This window comes from Leguminivora glycinivorella, chromosome 7 (assembly GCF_023078275.1).
Source record: "Leguminivora glycinivorella isolate SPB_JAAS2020 chromosome 7, LegGlyc_1.1, whole genome shotgun sequence".
Classification (NCBI taxonomy): domain Eukaryota; kingdom Metazoa; phylum Arthropoda; class Insecta; order Lepidoptera; family Tortricidae; genus Leguminivora; species Leguminivora glycinivorella.
Genome location: NC_062977.1, coordinates 8,641,264 through 8,660,330, shown reverse-complemented (window position 1 = coordinate 8,660,330; position 19,067 = coordinate 8,641,264). Strand labels below are relative to the sequence as shown.

The 19,067-nt window shown below is 39.1% G+C and overlaps 2 protein-coding genes across 3 annotated transcripts in view; both read left to right on the top strand.

The window, feature by feature from the left end:
• The first annotated feature begins 7,675 nt into the window (after nucleotides 1-7,675).
• Nucleotides 7,676-9,461, top strand: LOC125228261 (transcription factor Sp9-like). The gene is made up of 2 exons (XM_048132759.1): nucleotides 7,676-7,844; nucleotides 8,159-9,461. Exons 1-2 carry the CDS (start codon nucleotides 7,815-7,817, stop codon nucleotides 9,161-9,163), a joined length of 1,035 nt encoding a protein of 344 aa, XP_047988716.1. The 5' UTR covers nucleotides 7,676-7,814; the 3' UTR covers nucleotides 9,164-9,461.
• A 3,029-nt stretch (nucleotides 9,462-12,490) lies between these two features.
• LOC125227898 (transcription factor Sp9) overlaps nucleotides 12,491-19,067 on the top strand; it is a 136,865-nt gene continuing 130,288 nt past the window's right edge. For both annotated transcript variants that reach the window (XM_048132298.1, XM_048132295.1), the window contains exon 1: nucleotides 12,491-12,594. In XM_048132298.1, coding sequence (XP_047988255.1) covers nucleotides 12,553-12,594 — 42 coding nt within the window. In that variant the 5' untranslated portion in view covers nucleotides 12,491-12,552. The remainder of the gene's footprint in view (nucleotides 12,595-19,067) is intronic.

Genomic DNA, 19,067 nt, shown 5'->3' with positions numbered 1-19,067 from the left:
CTACATCCGATATCGGATCGGATAATGTGAAAACGCATTTAGTCTCATTAATTATTACTTATATCAGAGTTTCACTAATTATTTCCTTTTATTCATTTATTATCTCAGTTTAGGTTTATACGAGTACCAAACGAGTATAGTATACGAGTAGAAAATATATTACCAAAACAATACAAACTATCATTAATTTATTATAAAAACGTAATCCAAAGTGCCACACCTGGCGGCCTAACTATCGGCGTTGTGTCCAAGACGAAGCCTGACCGACGAAGCTAGCAAGTCTCTCTACATGTTAGCTGAAATACTGTCAAACCATTCACTGTGATTACTCAGATTATTATAAGCAAAATGATCTTCGAATGAACTTTCTGGACAATTGAGATGCATGGGCGCAGTCGAAACCAGCTCGCCCCTTCAGCCGTGTCCCGTTGAAAATCGGAAAGATTCTTTTCCTTAGCACATTAAATTTAATGTTTACAAATTGGATTCGCCTTCTGTCACCTAAACTGGTAATTTTATGTATGAGGTCATTGGTCATACAATTATTAATTTATACAGTTATTAATTCTGTATCTCTACTCGCATTGCTGCTGCGATTCTAAAATATTTAATATCCATATATTATGAATATTCAATAAATCATACAATGACATTTGTGATGTGACATGGATGTCAGATGTCACTGGATGTCACATCTGTTGGCACAATGATTGCGTTTTGTTGAACGTATTTGAGCTCAACATATAGGTTTATTATCACTAAGTATATTATATTAATGAACAACGAAACGGATGTGACATTTTCCTAGTCCACCAACGTCATCTAGTCATTTTATTTGGCAATAGTTAGACAATATGCGAACAAACTTAGCCAGCGAAGCGATCACAACTACGTCGAGGCCGACCAAAAAATATAATTTGTAAAAATTATGTTTTGAGCCAATATTTTGATATTAAAATAAAGTTTTTTGATAGTTATTCATAGTATAATATAAAAACAAGTAAACATATGTGTGAAAATATGTTTTTTTCCACTCCCGGGTTACGAAACAACGCCATCTAGTTTTAAAGCAAAAACTAAGCTTTTTTCAGGGGTACGCTTTTTTGTATGGGCTATATCAGTCTAGTATTAAATGGTCCTTGCTAACATTTAGTAAAAAATAGGCCAACCTACCTCTATAAATATTAGATCACCTAGTTACGTATTTAATTTTTTACAAATAGTTTCTTATGCTCACTCAATCCTCACACTTTTGAAAAGCCGAATTTTGATGAAAAACATAAGATTTAGACCGCTATTATATGTGTATAGTTTAGTAAAAGTGAAATGGGAATTTGTAAAATACAAAACGAACCACTAACGTGTCAGGTTTTTTTATAATAAATTTTTGTAAGTGCTCACTCAGTCCACACGTTTTGAGAAAGTTAAAAATGTAAATATCTTACGATTTGTAGCACCTAAGACACTCGAAAGTACTTCAACATTTAGTAAAAATTTTTACTAAATATCCACCATCTAATATTTTATATTCGTTGTCTGGTTTTAAAGATATTCAGACATAACTTTTCTCATACAAATGTATCAAGTAGGGTGACCACACTATGTCGGCTCCTGATTTTCCCCACCTTCCCATTGTCATATTGAGATTGGGGAGTTTCGTTCAATTTTGATAACAGTTTATATTAAACTAATACCATATTAATTCTCCATCTGCAAACTGTTTTTAGGTTATGTTCTTGGCCTAGTGATGATGTGTATTGTGTAATTTTTATCGACGTCAGGATAATAACCATATCGACATTCATGCATTAAAAAGGACATGAATGATAATTGGTAAGAAACAAAGAATATAATACTTCACTAGTAAGAAACCAGAACCTGGTAATCTAATCGTGCTAACAGATGAGCGTACCGGATTTGTAAGTGGGAGCGCATTTAGTAAAAATTTTTACTAAATGTTGAAGTACTTTCGAGTGTCTTAGGTGCTACAAATACAAATCGTAAGATATTTACATTTTTAACTTTCCCAAAACGTGTGGACTGAGTGAGCACTTACAAAAATTTATTATAAAAAAATCTGACACGTTAGTGGTTCGTTTTGTATTTTACAAATTCCCATTTCACTTTTACTAAACTATACACATATAATAGCGGTCTAAATCTTATGTTTTTCATCAAAATTCGGCTTTTCAAAAGTGTGAGGATTGAGTGAGCATAAGAAACTATTTGTAAAAAATTAAATACGTAACTAGGTGATCTAATATTTATAGAGGTAGGTTGGCCTATTTTTTACTAAATGTTAGTATATAAATATTATATGTTAAATGAATATATTCACTGTTTTCGTTGGTAGTTTGTGAGAACTGAGTGAGCACATGTTAATGGCTGTATCTTTTGATTTATCTTTTTACAAATTCAGAGATTCGTTTTACAATTGTTTTAGAACTTTTACTAAATGATCAGCATATTTATTTTTATTTTCGGAAGGTGCTCACTCAATCCACACACACACTACACTTTTAATACCTAAAATCTATAAAAATTGGTTTCTTATGTCAAATACAGGAACATACTACAGTAAACAATCATTTCTTGTGCCAAATTCGATAAGAGTCTAGTAGCCTATTCGCGCTAAATGAGAATTACGAAATATCATGTATTACATTATCTACATATATCTAATATTCGCTATCCTGAGGAATAAGGAAACCCCATTATCCTCTGGGTTGGAAGGTCAGAAAGCAGTCGCTTTTGTAAAAACTAGTGCCGACACTAATTCCTGGGATTTGTTGCCAAACGGACCCCAGGATCCTATGATTTTGCATCACAAATTATATGGAGATGACACCTGTAACCGTACCGGTCGTGTTTGAAAAGTGCTATAGACACGAAGACATGACATCTGATCATAATATACGATTAATCCGTTGACATACTTATTTTCCACTCCCAAAGACGTAGGTACGTAACGTAAGTACTTACCTACCTGCTTCGCTTGGATACAGAGACAGACAGTATCCAGTTTACAAAGTAGAATTCAAATTTTAATTACCCTAATTTATCCATCCGTTCAAGACTTTTGAAATATGCACAACCCATAAAACTTTCGGACAACTACAAAAACTGACCTTCCAAAAAAACGGCAAGTGCCTAATGAGCGACGGCGTCAAATGTGTCATTAACCGTCGTCATATCTGTCCGGCTTGTTTTGTAAAACAAACGGGCCCGTTTTTACATATGTAGGGCAATTTCGGCTGTCACTGCAAAGCGGTTGAAACGATTGAAAAGCGCCGCTTCACTCCAGGGCGCCTGATCCGCAGAATTCTACCTTCCAACTTTTTATAATCGCGGCGATCGCTTACTATGTTTAGATTGAGTATTTGTGAGATTCATGTTTATAGTTTTGTATTGTGCCTTTAGGTGACATTCTGTTGTGTGCTTATCGAACCATTAGACTTTGGCATTCATTCCGCTTTCAGATGACTTTTGATCAAAATCCTTGAAATTATTTGTAGTGGTACCTAATACATAGGTACCTACTACATAAGTACCTAGGTAGGTACTTACTAACAACACAGGTTTTAAACTATTCACCAATCACTTATTGTTTACTAAGTATTTTGACTTTTTATTTTAAATCTTCGTATACAAACAAGCTTCCAAGCAAGCTTGGTGAGTTTTAATCAGATTATCCTGTAAGATGAGAGTACACACTTTTCAAAAAATCAGGTGTTTCGGATGTCTATGAGCGGCGGTGATCGCTTATCATCAGGCGTCCTGTCTGCTCGTTTGTCTCCTATCTACTAAAAAATCTAAACATCAAAATTATTTTAAATTGGAGTAGATAGAACCGCGTAGGTATCTACAGTAATTAGTGTTATGTAGAGAATACCTTTTGGCAGTTTTTACCCACATCAAAGCCCTTTGACAAACGAAATCAAGGCACTTCAAAAAAGTTACACTTTTTCACAAAAATGACAAGGGATCCGTGCGAACCTGCTCCTTTGTGCGACAGGTACTCGCGTGATCTTGTTACATTTCTAATGGTTACTTTAGACTCCATCGTATCTTTTTTAACTATCCTATTCAATTTGTAACTCTGTTGCAAAACTATGAAGGCTAAGATTTGTAACGCAGGCTTCTTTGAGATAGGAGTTTGGTAAAGTAAGTAGATTTAAACATTTCGACAAAGCCAACGCCCGCTGTTCACTCCTTTACGGCTCCTTGCAAAATCGAGCGAAGTTCCGATCAGATAACATCGGATCCGCCTAGGTACAATGCCGATATTAAATTTATTCACGATTAAACTCGAATTTTGGGTTTTTGTGCCCTTTGTGATGGATTTGAGATCATATTACTTTAATGCAACAAGTTTAGTTGAATGTCTCCATTTTTTCACATTGTAACAAAATATACGCGTTTTTTACGCGAATTCCTCAAAAGCATGGCTAATCGCAGGAGCTATTTTCAATACCATCGTAATGATGACGTATATTAATAGGTACCTATAAGTATTGCCTAATAGGTCTCTACTATCAATCACAAAGTAGTTGTAGATACCATTAAAATTTTAATGCTCTGCAATGTAGTCTACCACAGGAAATAACTGACGAAATAAATTCTACGACAACCAATTGAACCCAACGGACCCAACCTGCACTTTTGGGTAACATTAAATTAAAAAAAAAAATGCAATGCACTTGGTATTAGGGGCTCTATGGCAATAATCGTTTGGTAGTGTAAATGTATGAATTTTCGCGCATTTTTAACATTACTCGTAAGCTACTAACAAACTACATTCGATAGTCGATAACATACCTAATTGGCCGGGTAACTGGCGTGGGTGCCAGCGCGGCTGGCGCGCACAATAGCAACCTGACACCATCACGTCGGTACTTTGTGCAACTCTTCGTAAAGGCCCATTCATACCAAAAGACAGGAAGTGAAGGACTACGTGCAATACTAATTGCCCGCCCATGACATCGGAAACCTGTAATTAGTGTAAAATATCCGACTCGACGGAAATGACCCGCAGCTTCAGATGCATCTAGAATCGATATCAATTCAATGCGAGTCTGTATGAAAATGATTAAGAATGGTATCGAATTTATTTAGGTAAGATCAGTTCCTTAGCTGCAGGTCGGTCCGAGGCAACCCTGTCTAAGAAACTAGATAGGTACCGGGTACCGGTTTAAAAACCTGGGTTTAAATTTAAGGAGGTTGTAAAGAGCGCAGGTACTTACCAACGTCAAAAACACTTACGCTTCGGAATCGTGTCAGGTTAGGCCGGTTGTAAACGAAGTTAAAGTAGATGTATCAATATGATATACCTAGAGCTTTTAATAAATTGAGTAACTAGAATGATTTGTGTAAGATTTCCTGGTAAATGTAATTATTTTCATAGATCATAAAGAACTAAAATCGGCATTCAAATCACCATAAAACATGCAAGTAAATTGAAGGAAGTCGGCGATTCGTTTCATCATGCATCGCAACATGCCGTCCTTGTAAATGATTGAAGATGTCGCAAGTGTCCAAGGGCCGGCGTTTTTTCGGTTCGCACGCTTACAAAAACGCAGTAGCCCTCAAGATTTATGGCGCTAGGAGAGCGATCATCGCGCATTAGTAGTCTGCTTTGTCCACAGTATGAGGGCTTTGTGGGGGCTCGGACCGACCAGGGCACAGTAGCGAAATGCGGCATTGTCTAGTCCGTGCACCGGCGCTATTGTTCTACCCTGTCGTAAACATGTCGACAGGTTACTGAGGCATTCGTGACAACGATTACTGGCCATTCTGCACAGTAGCGGTTTCGTGGAAATGTATTTTACGGGCTGTAATAAAAGGGTGAGACTGCCGCGAGGTGATTTAAGATGTTATGGTTTAAAGATCGTAATGGTGGATGATGATGTAGTGCAGTGGTTGTGAGCCCACTCACATAAGAATATTTTATTTAAATGCAGACACATGAATGTGCTTATAATGTATACTTATGCATTTAAGCATTGCCTATCAAATTTACCAACATGTTGTTACTATTTATTAAATCTAACATCTTCATTAGGTTAACTGGAAGAGATGCTTAACAGGGATATGTTCGCCTTCCTACTTCTTTTTTCTTTTATATTTGATGTATTGTATATTTTTCTGGTGGTACAATAAAGGGTTTACTTACTTACTTACTTACATGTTCAGCATAAATAGGTAATTATGTACAACCTCTTCTATTACACATTCCGATAACTTTTCTCAATTTTCATTTTCATATTCTTGCAAGAAAGATTGTAAAAAATCAATGAATACCTGCTAAAGATTTCAATGAAGTTGGCTAGAAGACATTGCTTGTGATTGAGACATTCAGACGGACACTTTATGACTGTAACCTAGTAAACATTTCCTGCTCTAGGGTATTTCTAGGCTATTTTCATGTCAAACCGCCTTTAATCAGCAACGAACTAAGGTGTTTCCCTTCCTTCCTTCATTCTTAAGTATTACTAGAAACTTGCACATAAACACTTAATTACCTAAAACTCATTCTCACTTAAGTATGAAATTTTTAAAGTGGAAAAGAAACGGACCATCAGGCGCCAGTACCTTATTAATTAATAGAACAAATCTAATATACAAACCACATTAGTAAAACAATAAAAAAAAACAAACCCAGTCAAGCAAACTTAATAAGTTCGGCGGAACACAGGAAAAGTAGTTCTCTCTAAGAGAGCGGCGTTTAGTAAAACAAAAGCATCTCGAACGATTTAACAAACTGCCATATTTTAACAACGTGTAATTAAAGGTTTGGCCTCGGATATGCATAAATCATACTGCTGTGCCGCGAACTCCTGACCGAAATAGAGAAAAAATTAAAAACATTAAGCGCTGCGTGAGAGTCAAAACAGAAGAATAATATTAGGTAGATTGCTATCTGAACATGCTTGACCAGATCCGCTGGGAATTATTGATTCATTTTATTCAATACATACGAATACGATTTGCGGCCCGAAATCGAATGCAAGTTAAATAATTATATTATAACTAGGTATTATGAGTACCTATAACCTAAATATGCAAGTAAGTGTTTAAGTGTTTACCTAGGCACTGAAAACTGTATACTGACATAAAAAAATATCATAAATAAAAAAAAATAACAGTCTCTTTGGTAGGGTCCTGAAATCATAACCTACTTACCTAGAAATAGATACTTTTGTATTTATGTACTATGTAGGTACTCAGTGTAGAACCTTTTCTCCAGAGGCCTATTCAAATTCAAATAGGTGTCTTAATGTCCAGTGCCTTTTAGTGACAAAACGACCTCTACTTAGGCTAATTTAAAACAAAAAGTAACAAATCTTATGCTAATAAAAAAGTAAAGTTGTAAAATAAATATATACCTAACATTAAGATAACAAAATAATATAGTTATTAATTATTAATGTAATGTAAATTTCATCATAAGTTGAATTGTTGTGTTGAGTTTCTAAGCAATACTTTCAGTACATAAATGCATTCATAAATACCATAAATATTAATCGATAAACATCTACAATCGGAATCGCGTGACGTCACGTATGTGAAGACTTCTTATAAGATGAGTAGGGGCATAAGTCACGGAGGGGTGTGGCGGGGTGTGGGGTGTCGGAGGCTGCGCGCGCGCCGCGCGGGGCGGTGCACCCTCGGGCGGGGGCCGGGGCAAGGCGACAACCGCTCGTTACCTCCATCCGAAGCCAGTTATTAAAAACGTCTCGACGCGAACGGTGCGCCGCCCTGTAATTATCCAGTTGAAGGATCGTCGCGCTGCGTTGTCACCACCGTCACCGGATATGCAATACGTGGATCCGCCCGCGCAACAGGTCCGCCCTAACTCTATTAACCCCCTAGTTTACGCGTATAGCCTTTGGCAACCTATTATTTTTGACGTTTAAGGCTGGATCAGTAATTTAATAATAGAGTTATTTGTGAAACATTTAAATTTATCTGATCCGCTTTTTTGAATTATGACTTTGTTGCGAATTTCGGCGTGGATCATGACTGTTTACGTTGATTTGATTGAGATAAAAATTAGTACCTAAAGGTTTTTTTTTTAATTAATAATCTAAGCGATAGGAAACATTTCTGAGGCTAGTATGTGAATAGTGAATTAACATATTGTACGTGTTTGTTGCAGATGATGAACATGATGCCCAGTTACGGATACGGGTGTGGACGCGGCGATGCGATTTCACCAGCTTCAGATCTCTCGTCATGCAGCAGTGCCTCTTCAGGCGCGTGGTGCGGCTGGCGGGAGCTGCCGGCGTACCCGCAGTACCCGTACTGGCCGCCCGCCGCTGCGGAGGAGGCGCGCGACCTCCAGCGCCGCTGCGCCAAGTGCCGGTGCCCCAACTGCTTGACAGAAGCCGCCGGCCTCGGACCCAACTACGGCAAAGACGGTGCTAAGCGTGAACACGTCTGCCACGTACCCGGCTGTGGAAAAGTCTACGGAAAAACCTCTCATCTGAAAGCTCATCTCCGCTGGCACACGGGTGAGCGGCCCTTCGTATGCAACTGGCTGTTCTGCGGCAAACGCTTCACCCGCTCCGACGAGCTGCAGCGACACTTGCGCACGCACACCGGGGAGAAAAGATTCGCGTGCCAACTCTGCACGAAGAGATTTATGCGTTCGGATCATCTAGCTAAGCATGTGAAAACCCATGCGAATGTGACGAGGAAAACTAAGAAAACTGCCTCTGAAGATAATGAAGAGTCTGCTAAGACTACAAATGAGAAAACTGAGCGGAGTTCCGTGGAACAGGCGCCGGCTGTGTCAATAGGCAGCGCAAATTACGGAACTGTGCCTGCTGTGAGTGTGGCTTCGAAGCAGATTTCCATGCCTCCTTCTCTAAACTACGGAGCAGTTGCGCCGAATGTGTCTAGTGCCAGTTACAATAGTGGAATGGTGTTTGGAAGCGGCGCGGGCGCGGGCTGGGCGCCGGACATGCGACAAGAGGCACTGTATGCGCGACCGCTGCCCGCGGTAGCGGCCACCCGCCCTGTTTACCAGTACCCAACCCTGCCTGATACTACCCGCCAGTATCCTACGCACTTCCCTGCCTACCAGTGTGCTACGAAGGAAAACTATACCATGTTTCAGGGACATTATAATCTCCAGCCGCCTGTAGCGCTTGGACAATAAGTGAAGAACTATTTTAATTTAAGATAAGAGTATATTGGCGATCTAAAATTGGTGGAGTTTTGGTAGTTGCATGTAATCCTCGTAATGGAAGGGGAAGGCTAAAGGTTGCTTTTCAAAAATAAATGAGAGGTCATAATCGTAATCGATGTTAGTTGGAATATTTTCTGAGTTACCGGAAAGTTTATTGTGATCTAATGTATTTTACTGTACATATTTAGTTTCTTATTTTACGTGCCTTGTTGGTAAAGTGTTATGTTAAGTAGTGCATTTAAAATGATTTCGAAATAAATATCAAATATTGTAATCCTGTTGTTTTGTCTGGTATTTTGTCCCTCAATCTATCCCTAGTAAAGAAATACCGATCCCATCAAAAACATTTTCATGTAAAATGTTGCCACAAGATACCATAATGTTGTCCTTCCAAAAAAGTTATCAGATCTCACGTAAAGCCAAGCTTAATTCTAACTCTACAAACCTAACTTTACAAACTCTACACATTTGTTAAAATATGTGGCCGTTTCGTTACCAAAGAAACTATTATTTTAATACTTACGTCAGCGAAACGGCCAAGCCACATATTTTAACAATGTGTAGAGTTTGTGAAGTTAGGGTTTGTAGAGATATCCTTAACACAAGTGTCAGTGCAGTAGGTAATATTTAGTGACGCGATTCAGTACCTACGTTAAAAAGTTGACATACCAGTACGATAGAACGGTCACACTGTTTTGTTTACCTTAACTCTTTCTAGCACTGCACTCATACGAGGCAATCACGAAAATAGATGATAAAGAGCAACAGAAGTAGTCCCTAAAGCACCTAATTTTATTTGAGAAACCGAAAACCTACCGTATTCTGTCGGACAACACCTTTTATTTTATATCACAAATAGGCAACAGCTCCATTTTTCTATTGCATTTTTAATCATGCCAATTTCCATCGCCGCGCCGAAAAATTGTATCTTAAGTAATAATATGTATGTAAGTAATAATAATAATGAACTGCCATTAAAGCCTTGATTCACTGATCGCTTTACGCGCAAAACTACGGTAGGCACACCATTTTCAAATTTGAATATCATGTGTCAAGCTTGGAGGCAGGTGGAAAGTTCATACAAAAGCATATCGTCACTAGGTACTTTGAAAAAATCTCGTATCTCACGCTGCTCCTCAAAGTTAAAACGCAGTAAGTCTATATGTATTCCATACTTACTTACTACAATTTTCTTTTCATTGACAGACAAAGATACAAGTTTTTTAAAAAGTAGTGACGATATCAAACAGGCACACTCATATCAGTATAAAATAGTTTGCACATTCATATAACAATTCCTTAATTGAAATTGCTAAATAATCTCGAACATAGTAATCTCTAAAATATACTAACTACATACCTGTTGACAGGCAAGGAAGCTGTTAAAATTTTAAGAGAAAAAAAAAAAGAAAAAATAAGCTTATATATTTTTTTTATACCAACTTCTCACTGTATCACTCCCCAACCCCATATCTATTTCTGTTTCTTATATGCAAAGGATCTGTACTGAAATTATTTACTTTAATTCGTTTTCGTGTAGGCATAGGCACACATTTCCACCGCTCTTTTTTCCTGTCCGTCTTGAATTACTCTCCGCGCTACGCAATGTCTACGATGTGCTACGAAACTCGTAGCCTTCCGTTCGCTTGTATAAGTGTAAATTATTGTACATTGACTATATTGTATAGAAATAAATATTGCCATTAGGTAATCCCTCACTGGCTATTATAAGGTAGTTTTCACAAAATATCGGTCATAAAACAACGAATAAAATAATATATAGGTACAAAAGTTTGAGTTAACTTTTGTACCTATATATTATATACAGAGTGGGGCCTGTAACAAAGGCGAAGAATTGAACTGTAGGCTATTCTCCTTATACTGATCAACATTTGTTCAGTGACTTTTAAAAATAATGAAGTCTTTAAATTTTTAATTTTTCATACAAAATAAATATTAGCTTCAATGTACGCCATTATTGTTGTCATTGACGTTGTCTGTCACACTTTAGACTTAACAGAATTCGCAATACATTACCTCTTAGAAAAAACTTTCAAGGGTGATAAAAATCAAAATACAAGTTATTTTTAAAAGTCGCCGAACAAATGTTGATCAGTATAAGGAGAATAGCCTAGAGTTCAATTCTTCGCCTTTGTTACAGGCCCCACTCTGTATACTTATACACGCAAAAAATATAGGTACTTAGGTAGTAATATCTATCCCCATCTAAACTTTTATTAATATGTACATAAACATAGAACGATGTAACTTACTTTTTTAGGTAGGTACCTGCCATGTATGCACATTTTATTCTTCTAGAAACTGCATATTACGTGTATTGATGAAGCTTGCGTCTACGAGAAAATAATACTGTCTTACTTAGATTTAAATGTCAAAGTGTTGCATTGGTTACACGTCATAACATATTATCAAATATTAAATATTACATAGTATTCTCTACGTCTGACCCCAGTTCTCTTGGGTATAGGCAGTATAGGCACCCAATAATCAATAGGTACCGATATGACGAAACTTAGATGGATCGGCGAATGGGACATCGTCTTAGAATGACATCGACGTGGAGTTGAGTCAGCGTCTACCGGAAATAACATTTTATAACAAAGAAGCGATTTGGTGAAGGGGTGTAAATCGATTCATTTTAAAGACGCGGAGGATAGAGTAAATCTTTAATCGATTTCGGAGAACGACTATGCTAAACGGTATCTACTCTGGCGGTATGTAGGTTGTATTTTATCTACTTCGTATAAGCAGTAAATTATTTATTGCGCATAAAACAGTTACAAATGGTGGACTGAATCTATCACGGTTTTCTATTCCAGTCAGCCATAGGAATAAACGGAAAAATACTTTGACGTATGAATTTTGTAATCACGTTGTTGGTAAGATTTTGGGTCAATTGTAATGAATCTGTATGAATGATTTTTAGGTTTTTTTTTCATACTTCGTTTATTATCATTTTTGTTTACAAACTGATTGGCAAGGAATTGGCTACTTTTAGTTCCGCCTCTCGACACGAGATGGCGTTGGCAGTACCTTCGCCGGCTGGCTTGCTCGCGGTAATTGCGCGCGGCTATTATCTGGGCGGCGCTCGCCGCGCATGGCGGCCGGTGCGAGCGGGATGCACTCGATAATACGTAAAACAAAACGAGGGAGTAATAATGGTAAAAAACGAACAGCACGCAAATTATAGTGAGAAATGAGGCAGCCGGTAGCGGTGGGGGCTTGGGCTGTGCGGTGGGGGCCTTCGCGCGGCAGTCGTCGCTCGACGCACGCAGACCGCCCGCGCCGCCTGCGCCGCCGCGAGTGCTGTGAGTGTGTGACATGAACCGGCCGGCGCCATGAGCGGCAAGGGCTCCTCCTCTCCGGACCTGCTCATGAATGTGAGTGCAGCGTACGCGCCGCCGCAAACGCGGCCGCACTCCCTTAACACACACTTATTATACACACACATTTCAACGCTAAACGTTGATAAGACCCATATTTCACTCTGATCATATTCGATACAGTGAAGCAACACTGTCGCTTCTTTTGTTTCAGAGTTAGTTAAACAAACAAAAATCTGTACAAAGTGTAGCAGATCATCTAATCTACCGAATCTAATTCTGACCGGCTTCCGTATAACTTAAGGACCATATACACCAACAGCAAAAACTATATCAAATCAGAAAATAAATCCAAGCGTGACATAAACATTAAGTTGGCCAACTCTTCACGGTATAAAAGTTGTTTGAAGTATTGGAGCTATGCCCAAAAGAGGCGTTCATAAAACGGTTTGTTAGCGGCCACCCCCGGGTATTGTCGATTTAGCACGCACCATAAGCGGCATATTACGTCCCGTCCTCCGTCCCTAGTGCCTTAACCTCTATTACTATTCATGCGGTCTCAAGGGTGACCAGCCTCGTATAAAGTTTCTCCGCATGAAAAACAAATAACTACTTATCTTCAGAATAAGTCAAGTAAGGTTTCGTGGAACATGAATAATAAGTATAGGTAGGTAACGGTAGATTTACATGGTTAATTTATGTTGAGCAGTTTTTACTTATAGGATCTAATTTAGTCATTACTTTGGAAAGGTACAAGTTTCACAATAACTTAGGTACCTACTTACAGGTTAATAAAATATTCAGAATATTAAACCCCTCATGTCGATGTGATTGTGTATATAAATTGTTATGCAATTACATAGGCTGAGTAGGTAACTTTTCGTATAAAACATAAAAAAGTAATTAATACATAATAATTCACCCTCGCTCGCCCACATAAAGAACTTAAGGCAATTATTTAGTCAGCTCGGTCACATAAACGTTATTGTTATTAACCAAAAATAGGCTATTAAATTTCTTTCGGAACATTACTAGCAGTTCATAAAAACTACCGAAATGCTAATTCAATTAAGTGAACTCAAATAAGTTAGGCCGAGGCGGCGCTTTCGAGCGGCGGAACCAATCCTTAATGACACATAGAGCCTTCGTCCATTTTCTACTCAATTTCCTTTTCATATTAGTTTAATCTAGAGGCAGGACTACTGGCGCCAAAAATTATGCCGCGACGGCCGTGTCGGGCGGTTAATCTGTTTAGCGTTGTTGTGGGGCGCCCGGCTCCTTTGTGCGGTGAAAAAGGAAGAAATTTATGCGTTTCGGCGTCGTGTGTGCGTTTTTTGTGGGAATGTAATTAATAATTCAGCGGCAAAACTAACAGTGTTTTCGTTGTTGTCGGTGACTCGTGATTGATGCGGCGGACGGGTTCAATTAGCTGCGAGATCTAGTACCGAGCCATTTGTACTCGCGGTACGAGCCGGTCGTTATTACAATGGTATTTGATAATTGGCGGCGTCAACAGAAACTTGTAGTAACTAATTCCTATTATAGTGAAACACTGGTATCAAACAAAAACGCTATAATTATGCAGTAACTACTTTTTGTATGTGAATAACCGGAATTTAATATTAACACGTTAAACTTGATGATAGGTAGCGATTAGATAAGCTTGATATGTAGATAAATATACATAAGTCGGCAGATAAAGTATTTATTTTATTTTTTTATGCGTAGGAAATTCAGCGCCCACAGATGGCGAGATAAAGGACACAGGATACAGCTTCAATTTTTACATTGATTGCTAGCTTCGGTCTTCCTTAGTTAACAAAATCACACATATTTTAATTTAAAACTCTAGTATCGCAAGTCACACGCTGAACCGCCTTGCACTAAAATAATAAATTGCTACTTCATTCACGATTAATAAATGCAGGAATGTAGTACCATTATACCTGACTGTTAGTTTTTCACATGCTAGTGTCTGTGGAGTGCTAGCAGGTATGCAGGTAAGGATGGTAGTACTTACAGGAAAGATACGCAGATGCTATTTACAGATGTATTTACATTAAAGATATGTACATAATGTTACAGTATTTATAATTATTTATATGCAACGAGAAATTGCGAAACCCGATTTTAGCTCTCAGTTGAAGTAACCGTTTTTCCTCGTTGCCACGGCAGCGGTGGTGGCGTATCGCGCAGGCGCGCGGTCAATTGCTAGCCAAGCAGGCCGCCACATGTTCCCCCTGGCCAGACCGTAACTACGGTCGATATCTAGCAGGGAACCTGACGTGTCTTCCACTTCTCGTCTGCTTCTCTACGTCGACATCATTGCTGCCTAACTCAGGTGGTTGAGGCGATTCTTCACGCATGATATATGCAGGTTTCAGTCTATCCACCGTCACATTGTTTAGCTTGCCCTTTATGTCAATAGAATAGAATTTCTTCTGTCGTCTCATGACTTTATACGGGCCTTCATAGGGTGGTTCAAGTGAGCTGCGGACACGGTCGACTCGAAGAAAAACGTGGGAACAAGTCTCTAAGCCACGTGGGATGTAAAAGGGAGTTGATTTGATGTGCCACGAAGCTGGTCTTGGAGAAAGGTTGGCCATGTGAGAGCGTAAGCGAGTAGCATATTCTGTGACATCTCCTACTTTATAGTCGGGCATAGGTGAGAGGAACTGCCCAGGTAGACGGAGCGTCTCACCATATACGAGCTCTGCGGGAGTAGCCTGAAGATCTTCTTTCACGGCACTCCGGATACCCAGTAGGATGAGAGGAAGAGCTTCGGTCCACGTTGATGAAGTGAACTGTGTTATGTTTTGACGGAGAGTGCCTACCTGGTGGTTTTGTGATGGCGGGATATTCGCGTAAAATGTCGTGAAATTGTGTATCGCCGGCAACAGTTTTGATAGAAGCTATATTATCGGACGACTTGTAGGGAATAGCGCCTACCGAAAGTGACGTAAGGTTGTCTATTAAGCGACGGTTCCGGCAGTCTACCAGCAAGTCGTAATAGATGAGGAAATCTACTCCAATGATCGGTTTTGACACATCGGCTATAGTGAAGTTCCACGGAAAAGCTCTTCTTAGACCTAAGTCGATGGTAAGTAGCATAGGTCCATAGGTGTGGATGACGGAGTTGTTGGCTGCCACTAGGTCAAACTTCGATTGAGGGCATGGCGTCTTGACAGCCGACCGGGGAAAAACACATAAATCGGATCCTGTGTCCACGAGATACTGTATTTTTGAAGTCCGATCGGTGACAAATAGACGGCCAGATTTGGAGGTAGGGCAGTCGCTGGCCGCTAGTTCCGACCGCCCGGGGAGTTTCCCGATTCAAAGTTGCAGGGCTTACTACATTTGTGTGCTTTTTCGCCAAAGTTGAAGTGGTAAAAACAGTGTGGATGGTTTGGCGGCGGTTGTGACATCCTTGAGCGAGAGCGGCTATGTCTTCTAGATCTTGACGCGGAGCGCGAGCGTGAGTTTGTGCGTCCTCTTTGATACTGACTAGTTAACATAGCTACTTGCCTGGTTAGTTCGTTGACTTGTTGCATCAAGGCGTCGGTGGGCGAAACTGGACACGCTGTATAGGTGGCAGAAGTAGTCGCTACCTGTGGAGCGCGGGGCGTCGGTGGAGCTAACTCGTACACCCTGTCAGCTAGATCGGCGAGCTTATCTAAAGACTGGTCAGACTGCGACGCAAGTATAGTCTGCACATTATGTGGCAAACGATCGCACCAGATTGTTTGTAGAAGTTCCGAAGTCGCAGCGGTACCGGCAAGATTCTGCAAGTGTCGTAAAAATTGGGACGGGCTACGGTCGCCGAGTTCTTCATGAACTAATAATTGCCGCGTTCGTTTTTCCTGAGACGCGGAGAGTCTCCGAATTAGTTCCGCCTTAATTTTTCCATATTTATCGGCAGCGGGAGGGTTAGTTATTACGTCTTTTACCTCCATCGCATACCGCGCCTCCAGCTGCCCGGCGACGTAATAAAATTTTGTATCATCCTGTGTGATCTTTGAAAGTTGAAATTGAGCTTCTATTTGCGCGAACCACAGTGCGGGCTCGTCCGCGTTGAACGGCGGTACGCGGACGCCAACCTTACATACCTGCGCCTCCTCGGTCGCGTCCACACACTCCTTACTTAAATTTTCCTTCGACATCTTCGTGCTGTCGGATGGTCACCAATGTGGAGTGCTAGCAGGTATGCAGGTAAGGATGGTAGTACTTACAGGAAAGATACGCAGATGCTATTTACAGATGTATTTACATTAAAGATATGTACATAATGTTACAGTATTTATAATTATTTATATGCAACGAGAAATTGCGAAACCCGATTTTAGCTCTCAGTTGAAGTAACCGTTTTTCCTCGTTGCCACGGCAGCGGTGGTGGCGTATCGCGCAGGCGCGCGGTCAATTGCTAGCCAAGCAGGCCGCCACATGTCTACAATAGGCTGAATTGCATTAAATGTAAATATGTAAAACGCGTTTGTCCGGAAGTGTTATTATTTTATGAAAGGACGTAAGTGTTATGACTTAACACTGTTACATACTACTTTTAAGTAGACGGTTAGAACACGGGTGTGGTAGGCGCTGCGTAGGCGCAGGCTCAAGGCACAAGGGGCCGATTCTTAAATAAAATTTTGATTAATAATATTGTATCGGAATTACATTTTTTGTGCTTTCCTTTTCTCGTTAACGCAAACGCAAATACGTGTGAGCTAGACGCGTTTATCAGATTGATGGTAGGTATATGCATTTGAACTTTAGATGATATATGAACTTGAACAAGTCACAGAATCACTTTGCTGCATCATGTGTAATGGACCACCGACTTGTGTTTGTTCTTTTATGGCGTTTGAGTACCGAAATTAATTGAATTAAATTACTACTATATTATGTGTATACATGGGTGTGTCACGTTCGGTACAGATTGTAAACAATAACATAAGTCTATTATTTACTTACGAGACATTTGCTCTAGCTAGATGGAACTAAATCATCTACAAATGTAAAAAAAAATGCTAGACATTAAGTACCTACAACGGGTACTTTTCTTTAATGTTATTAATCTGAATTTATTTTTATTTAATAACTAATTTAGACATATTATGTATACATATACAGCATTTGGTAGTGGGTGGTCCATTACCATGAAATGATCTGACTACTCGAACACATGTGACTTTCGCAGTTTCTGAGACCCATACAAGTTAAAAATACCTAGGTACTTATATATTTTCACTTTTTAAGGTCTAGTCTGTTCGTTTTCATCTCTTTATTCTCATTGAGCGTATCAAGAATAGGGTTGCAAAAAAACGGTTTTTTTTCTGGCTTGAAAAAAAAACATGAAAAAAAACCGTGAAAAAAAACAGTTTTTTTTCTGGAGTATGTTTTTTTTCTAAAGTACGAAATCTCAAAATTTGAAAGTAGTTAATACTTTTATACGGTTTTTTAGACTTAATGTTAACTATTAAACGAATTTAATCAAATAACTTTAATTTCTGGTCTTATAAAAGTAACATTTACGAAATCTGTAGTTGGTAGTTATCACTTTTTACTGTTGGCAACATCACCGCCTCTCCACGCTACACGCAGCATCGGGGATTCCCCAATAAACGTTTGTATACTGAATGTTAATTGAATTAAAATTTACGTTATTGTTATTGAAACACGTTACAACTCACGAAAAACCGTTATTGTCGTATTATTTGTTCATCTGAAAAAAAACCATATTTAGAAAAAAAACCAAGGTGCTTGGTTTTTTTTTAAATTTTTTTTTAACAATTCTGAAAAAAAACATTTGGTTTTTTTTCTATTTACAACCCTAATCAAGAACTATCATTGTTTTAAACACATACTGTTGCAATGAGGTGTTTTTTCTTGTAATACTTATATGTCGCTATTTTCTAGTGTAGTGAAAAAAGCGGTAAAATTCTATAATTATTTATATTTTCATTACTATATTTCCATGAAATGTATTATATTACAACAATGAGAAAACTGTATTAAATGGGTATATTAGTGTTAAATAGGATAAACTAGATAAACAAATTGGCTTTCCATGCATATTTAACTTCAAATAACTGAAAACGTTCAAAACCGCGTAGTCGAAAGCTGCAGCAACTAGCACCTCGCCACACCTTGCTAAATAAAGCTAGTTACAGTGCCTTATTTAAATAGCGGAGGATACGAGCAATTCCGTGGAACTGCGCGGAGTTAATTTGCCGCTTTGTACGTGAAAATACCGTTGGTCGCGGCGCAGTCGCAGCTCAGCAGCCGAGCGGCAACATTTTAATTGACCACGCGATGTTGCGGCGTCCCGTCCGACTTTTTCTGCTCTCCTCAAATTGCTCTAAAGTGCTTAATGAGTGATGCGTGCAATCGCCGTTTCCCCGTACGAGAGGTTGCTCGGTTGCTCTTATTTTACATAAATAGTTCAGTTCGAACTAATGCCGATTCTCGGTACTGTAATTGCGGCTGTGACAGGCTTCCGTCGCCTTCCGACGGTTAGTGACGCCAAACGCGCC

What these genes read in the sequence shown, in the direction of transcription:
- LOC125228261 (XM_048132759.1), top strand. Translation starts at nt 7,815, where the DNA reads ATGCAATACGTGGATCCGCCCGCGCAACAG. An exon ending in TGGATCCGCCCGCGCAACAG is followed by an intron (nt 7,845 to 8,158) that starts GTCCGCCCTAAC and finishes TGTTTGTTGCAG; the next exon opens with ATGATGAACATGATGCCCAG.